General features: G+C 34.8%; 1 protein-coding gene across 1 annotated transcript in view; it reads left to right on the top strand.

Annotated features, from left to right (window-relative positions):
- Window positions 1-18,127, top strand: part of LOC112602159 (LIM/homeobox protein Lhx5) — a 39,816-nt gene that overhangs the window by 13,145 nt on the left and 8,544 nt on the right. The window contains exon 3 of the mRNA XM_025350112.1: window positions 8,993-9,198. Coding sequence (XP_025205897.1) covers window positions 8,993-9,198 — 206 coding nt within the window. The remainder of the gene's footprint in view (window positions 1-8,992; window positions 9,199-18,127) is intronic.

Here is an 18,127-nt window from a genome sequence, read left to right as displayed (position 1 = left end):
TGCATTTACATGTATTATATAATATGATATATATGACTACGTCTAGATCCTTTCTGTATATACACTCCCGCGTATTGGTATTATTATGCGTGATGTGATACAACATCGTTGAAAATTCGTTCTCCGTGTGTGGTAATATTGCATTAGTGCAAAGTATTATGAGAGTATTACGTATATATATATATAAATATAGCTATGTTCATCAACCCGTTGTCGACTCGTATAGAATATAATATATTCTATTATTGTTATTTTTTGTGCGCGAGAAATACGCCATCGTAAGAGCTAGCTTGTGTCTGACACGTTATAACTAGAACTTCAATATTTAGACTTAGCCGCTGTCGCGGTGTATCCATGTATATATTATGGCGAGTTTCCAATGTTAATTCATTTCGACAAATAATTCAAGTATAAAATATAAACGTACCATCAACTATAGTTGTGTATATACATTAAGTCGGGTCGTAGTTATTATTACAATTTCAATAAATTGTGAAGAAAAATAGCTTTTCATGCATCTGCAATGCAAAAGGAAATCTTACCTTTTAAAAATGTTTAAATATTTTACATGATATAAAATAATATATAGATAAAAACTCGATATACCCCTCCCTCCACCTATGGGCACACTACGACCTCGTAAATTCGATGAGCGCAGGTATACTATAATAATAATAAATTTGTATTTTCTTCGCACGCATAAATACTTATTATTTATTCCGCAGCATACGCCGGCGAATCAATTTCAACGGATAAGCGCCGTGCTTTATCTGCGCTATAGCCGCAGTCGACGCACACAAAGAGGGCGTAGTGAGCTATATATAGGAAGAATATATACTCTCTCTCTCTCTCTCTTTATCTCTCTCTCACACACTCACACACATAAATATATACAGGGAAATTCCGAGCTTGGCATTTTATGTGTACACATATATACCAACCGTGCATACTAATGCTGCGCTCTCGCATTTTAAACCGTTTTCCAAACACACATATATATATACATTTATATTATAATAATATATATGTATATATGTCTACTCTTTTTGCGCTCGCCGTCGGCCTAGAGACCGCTCTCTCCTCGTCCCTGTGGTTCTAATATATACAAGCGCGTATCGTCTCGACGTTAAACTTTTTTGTACTGTTCTTCAGATCCCTTCCACGCATACAACCATCCAAGAATGGAAAAATAAAACAATAATAAATATTATTTACGCAGCTACAATATTATACAAAGTTCAGTATAGGTATTGTATTATATTGTATATATGGAGATAGTATTCATATTATAAATGGAAAAAATACATTAAATTAAAAAAGTTTTTCTATTTTTCGTTTACAGACTTTGACGGCACTAATCCTATTCGAAATCATTAACAGTTCAAATTTCCTATTCCGCCCGTCCACGTTTACGTTTACCCATATATAACATACAGGGGGAGTTCAATAAGCTTGGAAATAGAAATTAGAATAATTGGGACTGATAAACAACAATATTATATAATACATTTTTGAGTTATTAAATATTCTAGGTATACATTATAAATAATATACGTACACTAATGTTATCTGTAATTGCTGCATATAGTTATTAAAATAATATGCATATACGGTACTATTAAGAGTTTCTAAACTTCTGAAAACTCAGTAGCTAGATGTATGTATTATAATATAACATAAAATCTTATACATTTGCCGATTATATATTATTTAATTTTCATCCTATTTATGTAACAGTATTTGTTTCTGGTGATAATAAATTAATATAAAAATGCATATGCGTCAGAAACACTACACGATCATTGTACAGACTGAACAATTTTATGGTTTTTCTCGTAAATTTTTTAGAGAAATCATAATTGGCGTTTTTCACCGCACCCACTCGAGTGATTATCATGCATAAGTCAAACGCACACCATATAACATGTATAATGTTATAATTTTATTATTATTTATACACGCACGGGGAAAACAAAAGAACCACCGTAACATATATAGTGTAGGACGTGGACGTGTATATTTATAATTTTTATATATTATATGAGTATAATATTATAAATGTACAGCAGTGCACCGCGCGTGTTTGTGAAATTGTGATAAAATCGATTTTTATAGGAAACAACAACGTTGTGGTAACTGATTAGCATATATTGTTCGACGTCAACAACAATGGTATTACAATATACATCGCAGTAAATATACCTATATACACATACGCATTTATAAATATATCGCGCCGGAGAGAAAAGTCGCCTCGTGTTCATGTAGATAGGTGCGTACACGGGTATAATAGAGTAATATAATATTGAGTCGTCAGTAATAATAATTATATCCAACAACAATAATCGCAATATGATAATCGCTATTAAACATTGTACAATTCTTCTTAACACCAATAAATATACGTAACCGTGTGACTGCAGAATATATATAGCTACACGAACATGAAGACAATATAGGTGTAAGCATCTATCTATAGTATTTAATATGAGACATCGTGTCGTATAGGTACGTGATACGTGGCGCGACGCGATGATATAAAAATCGATTATATCATAATATTATATTATGTACGTTACGTATACATGCGATCTGTGTATATGCGTTTAGAGCGTATTTTCAGGGGGCATAATAATATAATATAAATAGGTATGTAGTAGGCACTGCAGCGAACGTTTAATTTGTATGCATAGTTTTATACTCGAGTACCTACATGCTATGATGCATAAAATATCTATTTGATGCCTAATACTCAACACTAAAAATAGCGACGGGAAGTCGTCATTATCGTACTATAATAACCCGCGTGTATTAAAGTTGGGCAATCGGATCCGATTGACGAGTGCAATTTTTGTTTTTTACCCATCACTCGAAAACTCCAGCTGAGGTCTGTCCCCGATTTATCACGTACGCGCGCAAGCATACCTACACACACAAACACATATATAGGTACAGTGTATATCAGTGCGCACGTTTTTCGGCTCAAAGACGACCGGCTATAATTTTCCACCGCTGATGTAGCTCTGCGACAAACGATACGACGACGACGACACAAAAATGGTTTTTTTTATTATTATTATTGATTTTTTTCTCCACCGTCGACGAATAATATCTCATCGTGCAACGGTCGCGGTTCGCGCACGTTCAAATATCCATCAGCAACGGTCCGTGAAGCGGATAGACGCGAGCAAATCGCTAAACACCCCCCTGCAGGTTATTTTCCCGCGCGACGAAAACGCCATTTCCTTTTTTTAAACGTACTATATATATATACCTAATGATGTATAATAATATACTGCAGCAGTATATTATATACAGGCAGGTACGCCGTATTATCTGAAGCGTTAGAAATTTTTTTCACTCCTACGACCGTGGCCGCCAATTTTTGTTTGTCATCGTCTTTAATATGTATATATATTTAAGTCCATTGTTTTTCATTCTCGTCCGGATATCGCGCGGCTTGCGCTTTTTTCTCTTCCTCTTCACGCTATAGACGCGCGTCCGTTATCTTTCCATCGCCTGTTCCATTTTCATCCGTTTACTTTGGGACATCATTCCGCCCCTCGGAGTATATTAACAGGTGTATAATAATATTCAGTGTGCTGCATAAAATTTAAGTATAAACTATAGAAATCAGTTGCAATCTACAGATTTTTTGGTAATTTTCTAATGTGAATTTCTATTTCATCTTAATTCATGACGAGTATCATATATATATATATAAATTATAAATACATATTTATTCATTATTGTATATATAGTAACTGTGGGTTAGAATAATTTATAGTCGAACAACGATGTTTCCACGTATAAATCAATTTCGTTGGATAATCTGCTACATATGAATATGTATTATTATGCAATGTTTGCTACCTATGTAACCTGTATTGATCACTGTTGCTAAATATAGGTAGGAACTATACAAATCAAAATATACGTATACGTATGTTCATTCTTATTTTAAACTTAAGATTTCGAATATAATGAAACTTCATGAGAAACAGCTATGATAAACCACACGTCATCGCTATGTATTTACGCGTGGTATGCACCAGGATCCCTGGAAAAGGTATAGGTGTATAATATGTGTATGTGTGTGTGTGTAGGAAAGGGTCGCGCGCTGCGATAGTGGTTGAAGGGGTGGTGGGCGGTTTCACATTATAGTTATTAATCGAGCAAATACCCGAAACGACGTGTTAAGACATCGTATATTATAATAAACGTTAACAGAAACATTAATGTTTATACCACGACGTGCATGTGTCAAACCCGAATTTTAACTTTATGTATGAGATGTGAGGTCATGCTTTGCGATGAAGGAAGTATGAACCCATCTACCAACGAATATATATATCTATAAAACTCTAAACTTATTGTAGTCATATACGACGATGATGACTACGCGACATAATTTCATTTATTTATAGTATTATGTATTTATTTTTTGTTTTTCGTTGTAATATTGTCGAGTGGGGAAACGATAAATATCTCGTTGAGTGACAGGAGTGACAAGAGGGAAATAACGACAGCGACACGCGTGTTTCAGTAATTCATTTCTGCAGTATGAATTTATGTTTAGGCCTTTTCCGCTGCGCCGGTACAAATGAACGCTGCAATACTATTGACACTAAGTGTATGTGAATATATTTTTAATTATACTGTAATAATAAAGACCAGACGTATAAAAAAGATCATAAGGTTTAGCTCCCCTATAAAAGTTCAATATCAATAGTGGGTTCTATCTAAGAAACTAGGGATAGAATTTTTTTTTTTTTGTGCTTTTCGTTATTATTATTCAACATTTCGTACTGATAATAACAGTGATACTAAGATAGGTACTAGTTTAAATATAAACAGTAGGTATACTGTAATGCACTATTTTAGTAATTTAAATCAAAACTCAAACAAAATAACATAAACATAAATATATTATAAACTATAATAAACTTGTAGTCAGTTTTTTGTAAGATATTTCACTATAGGTTAAAAGTTAAAATATGTTAAGCTTTGAATTGTAAATTTAATATATACATATAGCTGTATAATTATTTGCATTGTTTAAATTATACTTGTCCGACTATATAATTATATTAATACATTAAATTATACAATACTTTTTGTAAATTAACTAATTTATATATTTTAAACATTTAACTTAAAAATTATTTATTTTCACTTTCATTCCTCGATTCTGATTTACGTCCCACCGATTATGTTAAATATATTACGTTCTAAAAACTCTAAGTCTTTATTAAAATATTCGTAAAAATTAAAAATGTATTTTGATATTTCTCAGAACTATTACGATAAAGTATTTATTAATTTCTTAGTTTTGTCAAAAATCAGAATCTAAAGATATGATAAAAAGTATGAATGTGCTCGTAGTTTAGAGTATTCAAATGCCGCATGGACGATTAAAATCGATCATCAACAACGAACGGGTTAATCACTCGCTTGCAAACCGCGTTCAGCGATATTAAATTAAGTCGGTGAAATAAAAAATTGCGGCAGAGTTATTAATAATATTATTATATACATATCATAATACACGACGTGGTTATTATTACATTATAGAGTCACGTCAAAGACAAACGGTGTGAAAGAAATCTGTATTTTCTAAAACGAGTAGAACTACTTACATTTTCGTGAGAAAAATCGTCGAGTGCGATTTATATTCGTATAAGTGACGGCATTGTATCTGTACAGTTTATATATATATAAACAAGAAAAAAAAATACTGTCATATACCGTATGACGATGGGCACACCTCGTGTTGCGCTGCAGCGTGGTAAAAGATATTGCCCACGAAGTAGAAAAATTACGGAACGTAATATTACCTATACATAAAAATATCATAACTGCATAATATGGCGTATATATACATAACATAATATACACACACTGTGACGACGACGGATAGTGTGTGAAAGAACCAAAAAAAAAAAAAAAACACACCCCGCGGGACGCCCGATAATTTACACGAAATTACCGAGTAAATACCAGTTCCACGTGATGTCATTATACGAGCACCTAAGCGTGTGTGCAGTGGGCTTTGATTAATTGTTATTATTATTATCGCATTGTCCGTACGATATTGAATATTATGTGACTTGCGCCTTTCCTCTCCCCCGCCCCTCTTCGTTTATCATACTTTTTCTTCTCGACGTGATTTAAGATGTGGTCCGCTGTTGTCATTGGGTGTACGCACTCAAACGCTCATGCGCATATTTAATAATAATAACGTTATAATATATTGTTTATCGGTAAAAAAACGCGTGTCCATATTAAATGTAACTCGCGTCACCGTATGTGTGCGGGATATAATATTATTACATATTCAATATACGCATACACACGAATTCTTCGGAGTATAATATATTACATTATATAGGAATGATAATAAAATCAGTGCGCATACATATATATTATTATCATAAACTTAGAGATATCGATACGCGTGTCCGAACACGAATCTCGAGATGAAATTTACCGCCTTTTTTTTTTTCGGCCGTTGTAAATTATTGTTATTACGTTGTACAATGCAGTCACTCATACATATTTTTATAGGCGTCCATACTTTAATGCGCGCGATAGACTTATTGTATAATATTGTGTGATTCAGCCCATAACACGCGCGAAGTCCTATTTTTATTTATAGACATGTACCTATTACCTATATATTCGTAGGTGGGTGTATATGAGATAAATTATATTATGATAATATTGTATGCGTGCACATATAAATCGTCCGTTTGGTTTTCTTTCGACCTTTTTTTTTTTTTTTTTTTTATTTCTTCTTATACTTATAAAAGTTGAATTCACGCTCGTGCTCGAGTAATTTAAAATTAATTAAAAGCAGTAACGCTCCGTTTAAACGTCAACGGACGGTGTATAGATAGACGTATAATAGTCACGTTGTTTCTGCTGCACTGTACTTAATTATATATACATACATTTATTTTTTAATGTTGATACCTATATACATCAGTCATAATATATCATTATAATAAAAATAGCACTCGATTTACCTTATTATATAACTGCGACACAACAGAAACTTTGAAATAATACTGCTGGGAGTCTTGAAATGGACACTTCAAAATTGTTCTATTTGATTTGTATTTAAAACTGTAAATCCGTGGATAATTTATTCGGGCTTTTGTCTTTCGAAAAATCACGCGATATGTTTCTCTCCGTCAACAAAGTTTATTAGTATAAAAATTAAATATTATAGTCACGGGTGCTATTTATTATATTTTAATAATATACACAGCATATATCTACATTATAGGTATTATGTTTCTTGAACATGTTGTATATTGCGTGCTACTTGTTATTATTTTGGATCATATACTTATATGAAAGGTTATTCGTTCGACATGCATTTAAAAAAATATACAAAATCTTACTCGTGTGTGGAACAATTATCAATTTGATTTAATCGTTTTCACGAAAATAAAATCAACAATTTATAATTTCGTATATTACGGTTTATATTATACAAAGTTCGTGTGAATTATTCGTATGTTAACAGTCCTCTAAATTCATAACAGATACTTGACACATACATACAATACAAATATTTATCACATAAAATAATACAATTACACATATATATGTATATATAATTAAATTTATTCGTTATCAAAACAACCATTTGACGGATTGTTATTTGGATAGTTTTTCGCGAAAAATGCAGTCGGAAATATTTTTCTTTTATTTAATACAATTATAAATATATATATACATATAACATTTAACGCTATACATGGGTGTATTCCTGTTTTCATAGACACCCAATATATATATATTATGCATAATATGGCGATAATTAGAATAGCGAGTATTTAATCATTGTCACAAGTTTCTAAATAACTGCTGCACACCAAATGTCCGCGCGGCTGCTACATTGTTCGTCTGAAATAATAATGTAATATCACGACGACGGACGGTTGGAGCAGCAGCAGTAGTCGCTAAAAAAACTAACATAATACTTCGTATCATGCACGTGGCAGCGGCGAAAAACGCGTTTTTATAGTTTTTCGGTCGGTCAACCGATTCTACCGCACGCGAGACATATTATATAGTCAAGAGGTACCTATATATGTATAACATTATTATAGTACGCGACCTACCTACATAATATTATACATGATTTGAGAGTGTTTTTTTTTTTTTTATTACCCCGATTGTCGGCGGTGATCGTTCTCAGAACGAAAAAAAACTATGAAATAACCCTTTGAAAAAGTTTCGGAAGATTATAAAAAAAAAAAACAAAACAAAACGGTGAAAAAAATGTGTACATAAAGTTTTTTTTCCTAAACACACTATATATATATATATATATATATATATTATAGGTACATATGTTTTTTAGACGCGTCGTAAACACGTCCTCGTCCGAAATATTAAACGTACGACCCGTGACCCCCGCGTGTCCTCGCACGCGGCTTTTCGGCACGACCTGAGTGTGTATGCTCGCGCGCCCGGACGCCCTGCCGTTTCACGAACGCAGAGAGAAGAACGCATTTTTTATGTTATTGTTTCTCTCCCGTCTTGCTCTCTTTCAATCTCCCTGTCTCTGTCACTCTCTCTTACTCTCTCTGCAGTACGTTTCTATCTGCCCCCCTTCACCTGTATACATACTCGCACACTTTTCTCCTTTTGAACCCGACCGACTCGCTGCGTCGGCGGCGGAGGAGATGATGAATCGTTTCGGGGCACCACCCCTTATACACGGAGGTATTGTAGGTATACGACACACACACATACAGAAATCGTTTTATACATATCACATAATATTATATATATATATATATATATATATATATATACTCGCTATCGATAACCGATATATTACGTAGGTACCTTACAGATGGTATAGGGTATTTTTATTTTTGCAACGTAGGTGATATGTACTTCATATACCTATATAAATGTATACCTTTTGAAGTTGATGTAATTTATTGGATTTTTTTTTTTGTTATCACAGGCGGTATGGCAAAAAGTGCAATGGTTGTGCCCAGGGCATATCACCCACTGATCTGGTGCGGAAAGCCCGGGACAAAGTTTTTCACCTAAACTGTTTCACATGCATGATATGTCGGAAACAGCTGTCTACTGGCGAGGAACTTTACGTACTCGAAGACAACAAATTCATATGCAAGGACGATTACATATCTGGCAAGAACGGGCAAGGTGCGTTATTATATTTTTTTATTTAACTGTAACATACATTTTAAATTGTAGTGGTATAATATGTTTTATTCTACGTGTTTATTTTATAGTTTGAAAATATAAAACTAAACTATACCGATAAACATAAATTATAAAGAAACGAAGAAAGCGTTTAAAACAAATCTCTAGATAAATCAGGCAATAAAAATATAAATAAATAAAAATGAAAACTGAAAAAAAAAATCGTATAAATCGATTAAGACCTATTTCGATATACATTTTTCCAATTCTCTTCCATGCCACTGAAACCCCTCCCCGTCATTTCTACTTCCAAAGTTTGTTTCCTGTCTGAAAACAGGGGACATAACGTGGTTACCGGTTACTCGACGCGCAAAACTCCCGTCATATAGCTATATATTTACCTCTACCCTTACCAATATTATATGTATATATGTACATATACACTCACATACGTACACAAACATGTATACTATATACACCCCTGGCACGCACGACAACCCTTCGCCATGACCCGTTTTGCACGCATAACTAGATTTCCGTTGATGAGTTTCAAATCGAGTTTCCCAACTATGGAAATGAAGTTCCGGCTGCCACCCCCTCTAGCTAACATCCGTCCGAAAACGTTGTATCCTATATATGTATACGCGCAACTCTATACTACACCGCATCGAGCGCGTTCGCGTGCAGCATTTCAATATTTCATAATATACAAAACTGCTCGGTTCGAGGGGAAACACACTGTAGCGGTGTACGTGAGGTTCTTAAAACACGGTCGCGTATACATGATATATTATATCGTAATACTGTTGGTCTCCACGCGACAAAGCTCGTTTAGCCAATTTTTATTGCATGAGTGTGTTATACACGTCAAAAAATTAAAAACTTATTCTAGCGCGCGTATTTCGGTCTACTATCAAGTATATTATATGATGTATATGAGTATATACATAACAATTATACGGCGTAAACCAACGGCCGTATAAATATTATGAACGTCAACGTACTTGGTACATAATTTATTTCTATAGGTATACCTGGGAGAAAAAAATATGCATTTAACCACAAAAGTCGCGAGTAATTGGATTTAAATACTAAATATATTCTCGTGCGTATGACTGTACTAACTGTAAACCGGTTGTGTGAGTTGAGTGTCAAGGTCTGCTGCAGCGCTAATGATACAAATGAAAATACATAATAGTTGAGCGCGTTGTACCTATACTATACTCTTGAGGTATACATATTATATTGTATGTGCAAACCAGTTAAATTGCAGCTATACACGGTCCAAAGTATAGGTATAGGCGTACTTACACGCGTAGATAACATAAAATATACAATATATTAAATATATAGTCCTGTAAGACGTAGGATCGTTTTTCCGACCCAGACATGAACGTGCCCGTGCGTAGGAGATTGCGTAGATTAAAAATCAAAAAATTCGAAGGAATTAGACGGTTGGACATACGAGGTTTTCACGTGCTAAAAAAAAAAAAAAAACTAAGTACTACCTGGTAATAAGTTTAAAAAATAATGATGGATGTTCCTAGACGTGATCATACCCACGGTTATTATATACAGGTAGTGAAATAAAAAAAAGTAAAAGTAAAAAACAATAATTACTGTCGACTCGTAATAGAATAATAATGAAGTTACAAAATATTGCGGGTTTTAAATAACCGGTTATAAAATATAGATAATATTATGTGCACTAGAGTATAAACCTAGCATGATACGCCACATACACCTGCAGACCTACCTATATTATAATATACGTGTTAGATGGGTGGTGTATATAAACATAAGAAACGACCGATTTGCCTATATTTAACCCCTTGGAGTTTTATCAAGAAGTGCCTATGCAAAAAAGGAAAACACGAAATCTATTTATAGAACGAGTGATACGCACGTTAAACTTTCAACGCTATTTTGCGTCTATATTATTATGATATTGCTTTTAAAAAACAATAGAAAAATACGACCAAATACACATGCCTATACGTCATATCTAAAACGTTGTTTATTAAAAAAAAAAGAAAAAATAAACATTTTTACACCAAAGCGCACGTAATGGCATTGTGAGTCGAAGTATTGGAATTTTCTTCCTTTCACGTTATACACGCCACACACTCACACACACACACGCACAATGTACTCGGTGGTACACGGTGAGTTAAATAGGCGCCAGAAATTTCGTTACAGTCTGCAGCAAGTGCCTATACATAATATACGTAAGGTATATGTATGTAAGACATGGTGTAGTAGCGGTATACATAATAATAATAATAATAATAATACGGTAGTAGAGCATGTGTATGTATAATATGCGTGTACAGTCAGGAGAGAAAAAAAAAGAGAGAGAAATAGACCATCGCGCGCGTACACACGCATTCCCCGCGGGTTATTTTTCCCGCGTCTCCTTCGGGGCCGTCCTCGCACTATCGGCGGACAATTATTATACACGAATATATATATATATATATATATATTATGTGTGTGTGTGTGTGTGACCGCGGTAGCGAACGTACATAATATATAGTCGCAACCACACACTGTATAGTATATATATATATAAGTATATGTATATAGGTACCTACAACTATTGTTCCATTGTTGGTCCACGTCGCGCTGCGCACGGGAGGGAGAAAAAATAAAGAAAATATAATGTCGAAACTATAATAATATACAATATATTATCGTGTGTATACCTATCTATACATATATATATATATATATACACGACCGTCGTCCGTGTCGCGTTCGCTCTGTAATACCTATATATATATATATATTAGATATCCACCTGTTTGTCGTTACGGATATTTCGTGTTAATTTGAACCAGCGCGGTGTATCGATTGTGTTGTGTATATGTCTCTTACGCCGAACACAACGCCCGCTCGTATACATTAATACACACACACACGCGCCCGCGCATACGCGTTGTTCCCGTATAATATAATATTATAATAAAATATATTAATAATACGTAGTTCGACGGCGGCATGCTCGACTTGGAAAAACAATATTGGAAGAATATTCTCATGTCATGACATATTGTATTGAAGTTCGAATTCTTCGGGGCACATTATTAGGTATATCGTATTTGTAGCTACACACGTTCAGTCGCTAAACCATTCCAAGTACATTTCGAAAGTGTTGTCATTGACCAACATAACTTTCAATAATATTATTACAAATACGTATAAAAAATAATAATACAAAATTTAAAAAAATTGGTTATTTTTAATAACGTAACACTTAACACGCAGTGGCATACCGTAGCCCAACTCCCCTCTAACCATGCTTCATATAAAAGAATTTATTAAGCATATTAATATTATCTAGAGTTTATGATATGTATAAATAATAATTATTAATATTACTATACATTACCGTGTAATGCGCAAAACGTTTCGCAACGTTCCTCACACCAAGCAACGAGAACAAAGTACCTACATGGTCATTATTAACATCCCCATTCTTTACACACTTCTGGGTTGTGCCGCTGATTAAACAGTCTCATAACTCTATACTTTTAACTCGGAACTCTTGTGCCCCCACCCAACGCTTACCGGAAAATTGAGCATTGCCTACACGTAATCTCCGCAGGAATTTTGCTAAACCGAATATATATAGTTATAATTACGATAATGATAATAATTATTATGATCGATATTTTTTACGATCTACATCGTGACGCGTATCATTCATATCATATACTTCACGACGACATTCGTTTGACGTGATAATGGTCGATGGTCTGCAGATACGCCGTGTGTTCAATAAAATCGTATTGAGATTTCGCAAAACACCGAGCAGTGCGCCGGTGGCTGCCAAAAATCATCATGGCGCACGGCGGCGGCAGCTTTCTCGGAGGCTGCGATGGCCGCACCGCGAACGATGTACGCGCGCCACTGCAATATTCACCAGCCAGCCGCCCGTGGGTGGAGAATCCACGCGCATACCATATCACATTTATATATATATGCATAATGATAATAATAATATATATATATACCTATATAACGTTTTGCACGCATGCGCCCCCGACGTCGTGTACAATATTATACAATATTGCTCACAACAGACGTTTTCGCCGAAGTCGATGATGATGATGATGATTGTATTACTGAAGGCAATTTTCGGACAACGTTTTCGATCAATGCAGCTCTCTGCACATGTATCGAATAACGAATAATCGTTGTAATGATATTATTAAGTATGCGACACCTGCTATAATATGTAGAATATACCTAATAAGACTGCGATGTTTAGACTCAACAATATATAGGTACACCCTTAAACGTGTTAATTACTAATCCGTATCGAAATGTCATATGCACCACTGTGTAGTACAGGTGTACGATTGTATATAGAACCGACGTAGAGGTAATAACTAATAAGTGCAGTGGTTATGTTATTATTGTGTACCTTTGTATAGGTAGATGTACTAACATTTTATAGTACATCTTGAAAGAAACCATTCCAGAAGTTTTTTTTTTTATTTCCCTCGTCCAAAGTTCAAAACCCGTTATGTCTTTTGACACGAAAAGAGGTCAATCGCATAAAAACTGCAAAATACATTTGTATTTTTTGTTCCGTTTCTCTGAGCGCGTTCCGTCCCGTTTCGCCGACGACGCCATTTTTAAAACGATTTTCTCGCGTCGGGTCCCGCGCGTATATTATAGATACCTACAAATAGTATTCATGTGTATATATATATATATACATATTTTATAGTATATACTATTCGGCACGACGGAAAAAGCCGCCGGTCGGAGTAAATGAACCGTAGCTATTGCAATGGCGGACGCGCGCGTATGATTTCCCTGTCGTGGTTTTTCTATATTCGTTTTAATTTTCGATGTTCATGCTTCCCCGAATTGCTCGTACACCGACACCAATGTATACCTACCATCATCAACGTCAACAAGTCTCGTCCGCTTGGTCGTGTCTACAAGACGATATATAGACCAAAACAAAACAAAAAAAACCTCTTCTAATCGAGTCCGATTACTTTATAAATCGTATATATATTTGGATAGAGAAGCCCGCGCGCGATACGAAGACTAGCTACGGCCGGCCGTTATACATATACCTACCTAATAGGTAACCCACCTTATATATTGTGTCGACGCTTATATAGGTACGCGCGCGCCTATTACTTGCTCCGATAGTGATTTATAACCGATTGTCAAACTTTTCCCATACATGTATTCCATCGCCACCGCCGACGGTCGAAAAATCAACAAATGAAAAATGCGTTTTATCACTACACGACGACGTCTAGACACACCACCGCGGACGATAATTAATTATCTCTCGCGTGAGCGAGTGTACGAAATCTTTCGTGGTACCGCCACGGCTATACATAAATATATTATATACATATCGTTTGTTCCTGTAACCTCGAGAATCGAACCAAAGTTCTTTATTTCAAGTTATTATACTTGATTACGCGATATGATGGAGTACGATTAAATTCGCGTTCAAGCATTGAAAAACGCAGAGCGAGCGCGGAAACATATAACATTATTGCTTCCCGAGTAAAAATACGAATATCATATAATAATATACATTTTTTAATACATGTTACGATGCACTTATACTATATACATTACTTATTTAGAGTGTTCTTATTCACGATCCGAACGAATATACCGTTTTTAATTTACGATTCGTTATTCAAAATACAGGTTATACCTATTTGTAATTGCGTGTAATGTATATGTATGGGATATTATTATATTACTTTAATTCGCACACGAGTATCATGCACGTGAATGTACGTCGGATGAGACGTGATTGGCGACGGTGTCGGCGATATGACGTTTAATAATATTATATAAAATAATAATAATAATAATAATAATAATAATAATAATAATGATAATGATAATATACGCTCGCGGTGTAATGACGACGGGGACGAGATGACCTCAGCGACGGCGGCGGCCGGTTCTTTTGCGTCTGACGGGCGACGTCGAAATCGCGAAACGCCCCGTGGGCTGTTATACGTCGCCGCCGCCCGCCGACGTTATACACTGCAGCCGACGGCACACAGAGGAGTCGTGCGGCGGCCGCTCTCAGCGGGGGACCCGTTTGCCTTTTTACCGCGTCGCCGCGGGGGGAACTACGACGTCGACGCCGCCGACACGACCCTCCGCCGCTCAGCCCTGAGACGGTGTGCACCTCCCTCCAACGCCGCACGACCAATGTCCCTATACATAAAATACAATAGAGGTACAAACATGTGATATATTAGAGACACAGTAATATATAATAACAATAATAATAATAATGATAAAAATAATAATATACGATACGATTATAACGGCCCAAAATATAGTTTATTATTATTATTATTATTATTTAAAATAATAATGCAAATATATATATATATATATAGTGCAATGTCGATCACCGAGATTTTCAGACGCCAAATGTCTCCGAATTAGTACGAATTGATGCGCAATACATTACGCGCATATTATCTATTACCTTAATAAAAGCCCGCAGCTGCCGAAGTGTTATACTTTCAAAGTCTAAACTTGCTTCAATAATATTGCAGATGGGTGTGTATGACATATACTCTATTATGATTAAGAATATCGTAGGTATACATATGTTATACATTTAATATTGATACAGTTGTATATATAGATACATACTGTATATATATATAATGCGGTGTTACTGCATTATTGTTTTTTTTTTTTTATTTTTCTATTCTTTATTCACGCGTATATATCTTATATTCTCAGACACGCGTTACGGCCGAGCCGGCGGAATCGTAAATCGGCTTCGGGCTAAAGAGATGATAAAAAAAAAATTACACTACGTGACGTCCGCGGCGTAAATTAGACGACGAGCGGGTAAGGAAGAAAATAAAATAACGTAAAATAAAATAATAACGACTATAAACAATGACATGTCTTCGGGCACGAGTGATTTAGTGGTCGCTTCGTCGTTAGATATATACATGAAGTGTTATTTTTTTTTTATATACACACTTTTTTTTATAATTATTATTCCGTCTACGGTCCGAGAAAAGGTGTGAAACAACGGACGCTCGAGAAGTTTTATGGATATAATTCAGTCGCGTACGACCGAATCGTATTCACACACACACACACACCCAGGTGTGCGCCCAGCACGCGCGCTGTTGCTGTCGATACTTAACGAATCCAATTAGGCTACGATCTATCTCGTCGCGAGGTATGTGACGCTGATCAATGCGCTCATGTCGCAGACGGCGTGAAAAGTTTTTGTTTCAACGCGAAATCTACCGCGGTTTTCGATATTAATAAAATATGGATATCTATTTGATTTGTGTAGCACGGCATCTCATCTATATAATATTTTGAACGACGCGATTTCCTCCGCACATGTGTAATAGTATTGTGCTGCTACTGCGGTCGTAAAATATGATTGCTCTCGACCGTCCACGCCGAATGTAAATTCGGTTGGATAATATACAAGGTGGAAAAGCAACACGCCAAACGCATGCAATAAGCACGTTAAATATAATGCGTATATCATTATCATAACGAATGTATTATTAGAATATATCGTATAGTTATTCCAAGCGCGGTTGACGTGGCGTATCGTAAATTCGTCAAAGACCGCGTATGTAGTTATTGTGTCTTTCTTTTTAAATACTAGGTAGGTATATGGAAATATAGTTTATATTTATATTTCAAAGACGTGGAGTTCCATCGAATTTAAAAGGATCGAGAGAGATGTATAGAAAAAAAAAATGAGAGACCAGAATAACGGAATTCGAAAAAAAGTTGTAACTCATAAGCGTTATGTGTATTTTTCACACGTTCTCGAGGTCGAACGAAACAGGCTGGCAACGGATCGTAAACTTGACGTTTCGATGGTTCGAAACAAATCTGACGTCTGTTCGGGACACGGTGATAATGTCATTATATTTCATATATATACATACATTTATACGATATATTATGTGCGTGTGTAAGTGCGTACGGGAGCGTTTCAAGGGGACCGACAGAGAAGTTAAGAAAAAATAATAATAATAAAATAAAAAATTATGAATATCGTACATATGTATAATATGTATACATATATATATTATACATTTTATAAAAAAAAAAAAATCATAAAAGAACCGAACACCTAAGACGGGTCGTAAAAATTGACAGGTATTCTGGTGGTTTTCTGGTCACTTTTTTTTCTACGTCCCTCGAGCATAAATTATGTAAAAAATTCGTGTTATATGTAAATATGAGCGCCTGCGATCGTTTTGACGGCCCAAAGACTCCGGTCGGTCTGGGTTGATCATAAAAAAAATCCTTCAAAACTATATTTATATAAGTGTATAATATCCTTTATACTGAACTGTGACTTGGGCGTATAATACTATACATAACGCCGAAAACCTACTCGGTTATTATACGGCAGCTTGTAAAATAACCCGAAAAGACAGTAATGACCCAGCTCCCAGTATTTTACACATTTATTATTGTATATACTATATTCGTTTTTTATTTTACGATTGTTACATTATATTATTTTTTTTACCTAGCTAATTTACCGTACAAAAACTTCCGAAAGAAACGATTTTATGCGGTTCAGGTATATATTATTATTATATTATATAAATGTGTACACACGTGTACCTAACCTCTACCTATATAATATGTGTGCAATATGCAACAAAAAGACTTTAACTTTTTGTTCATTTCAACGCCGTTTATTACGACATACTAAAATCGATTTCTTACGATGAAAATCTACATTCGTTTTGACGCGATTCTAATAATTACACGATGTGTATGAATCGTTGTAAAATTAAAATTAAACGATATGAATATAAACGAAAAGCACTTGTAGTATATAATACACCTGGTTTTTGATTTTTTAGATACAATTTGTGTATATATAACAACTATAGTAATATCTCTA

Source organism: Melanaphis sacchari, unplaced genomic scaffold, assembly GCF_002803265.2.
Source record: "Melanaphis sacchari strain LSU unplaced genomic scaffold, SCAv2.0 Contig84_pilon_pilon, whole genome shotgun sequence".
Classification (NCBI taxonomy): domain Eukaryota; kingdom Metazoa; phylum Arthropoda; class Insecta; order Hemiptera; family Aphididae; genus Melanaphis; species Melanaphis sacchari.
This window is presented reverse-complemented; position numbering and strand designations above follow the sequence as displayed.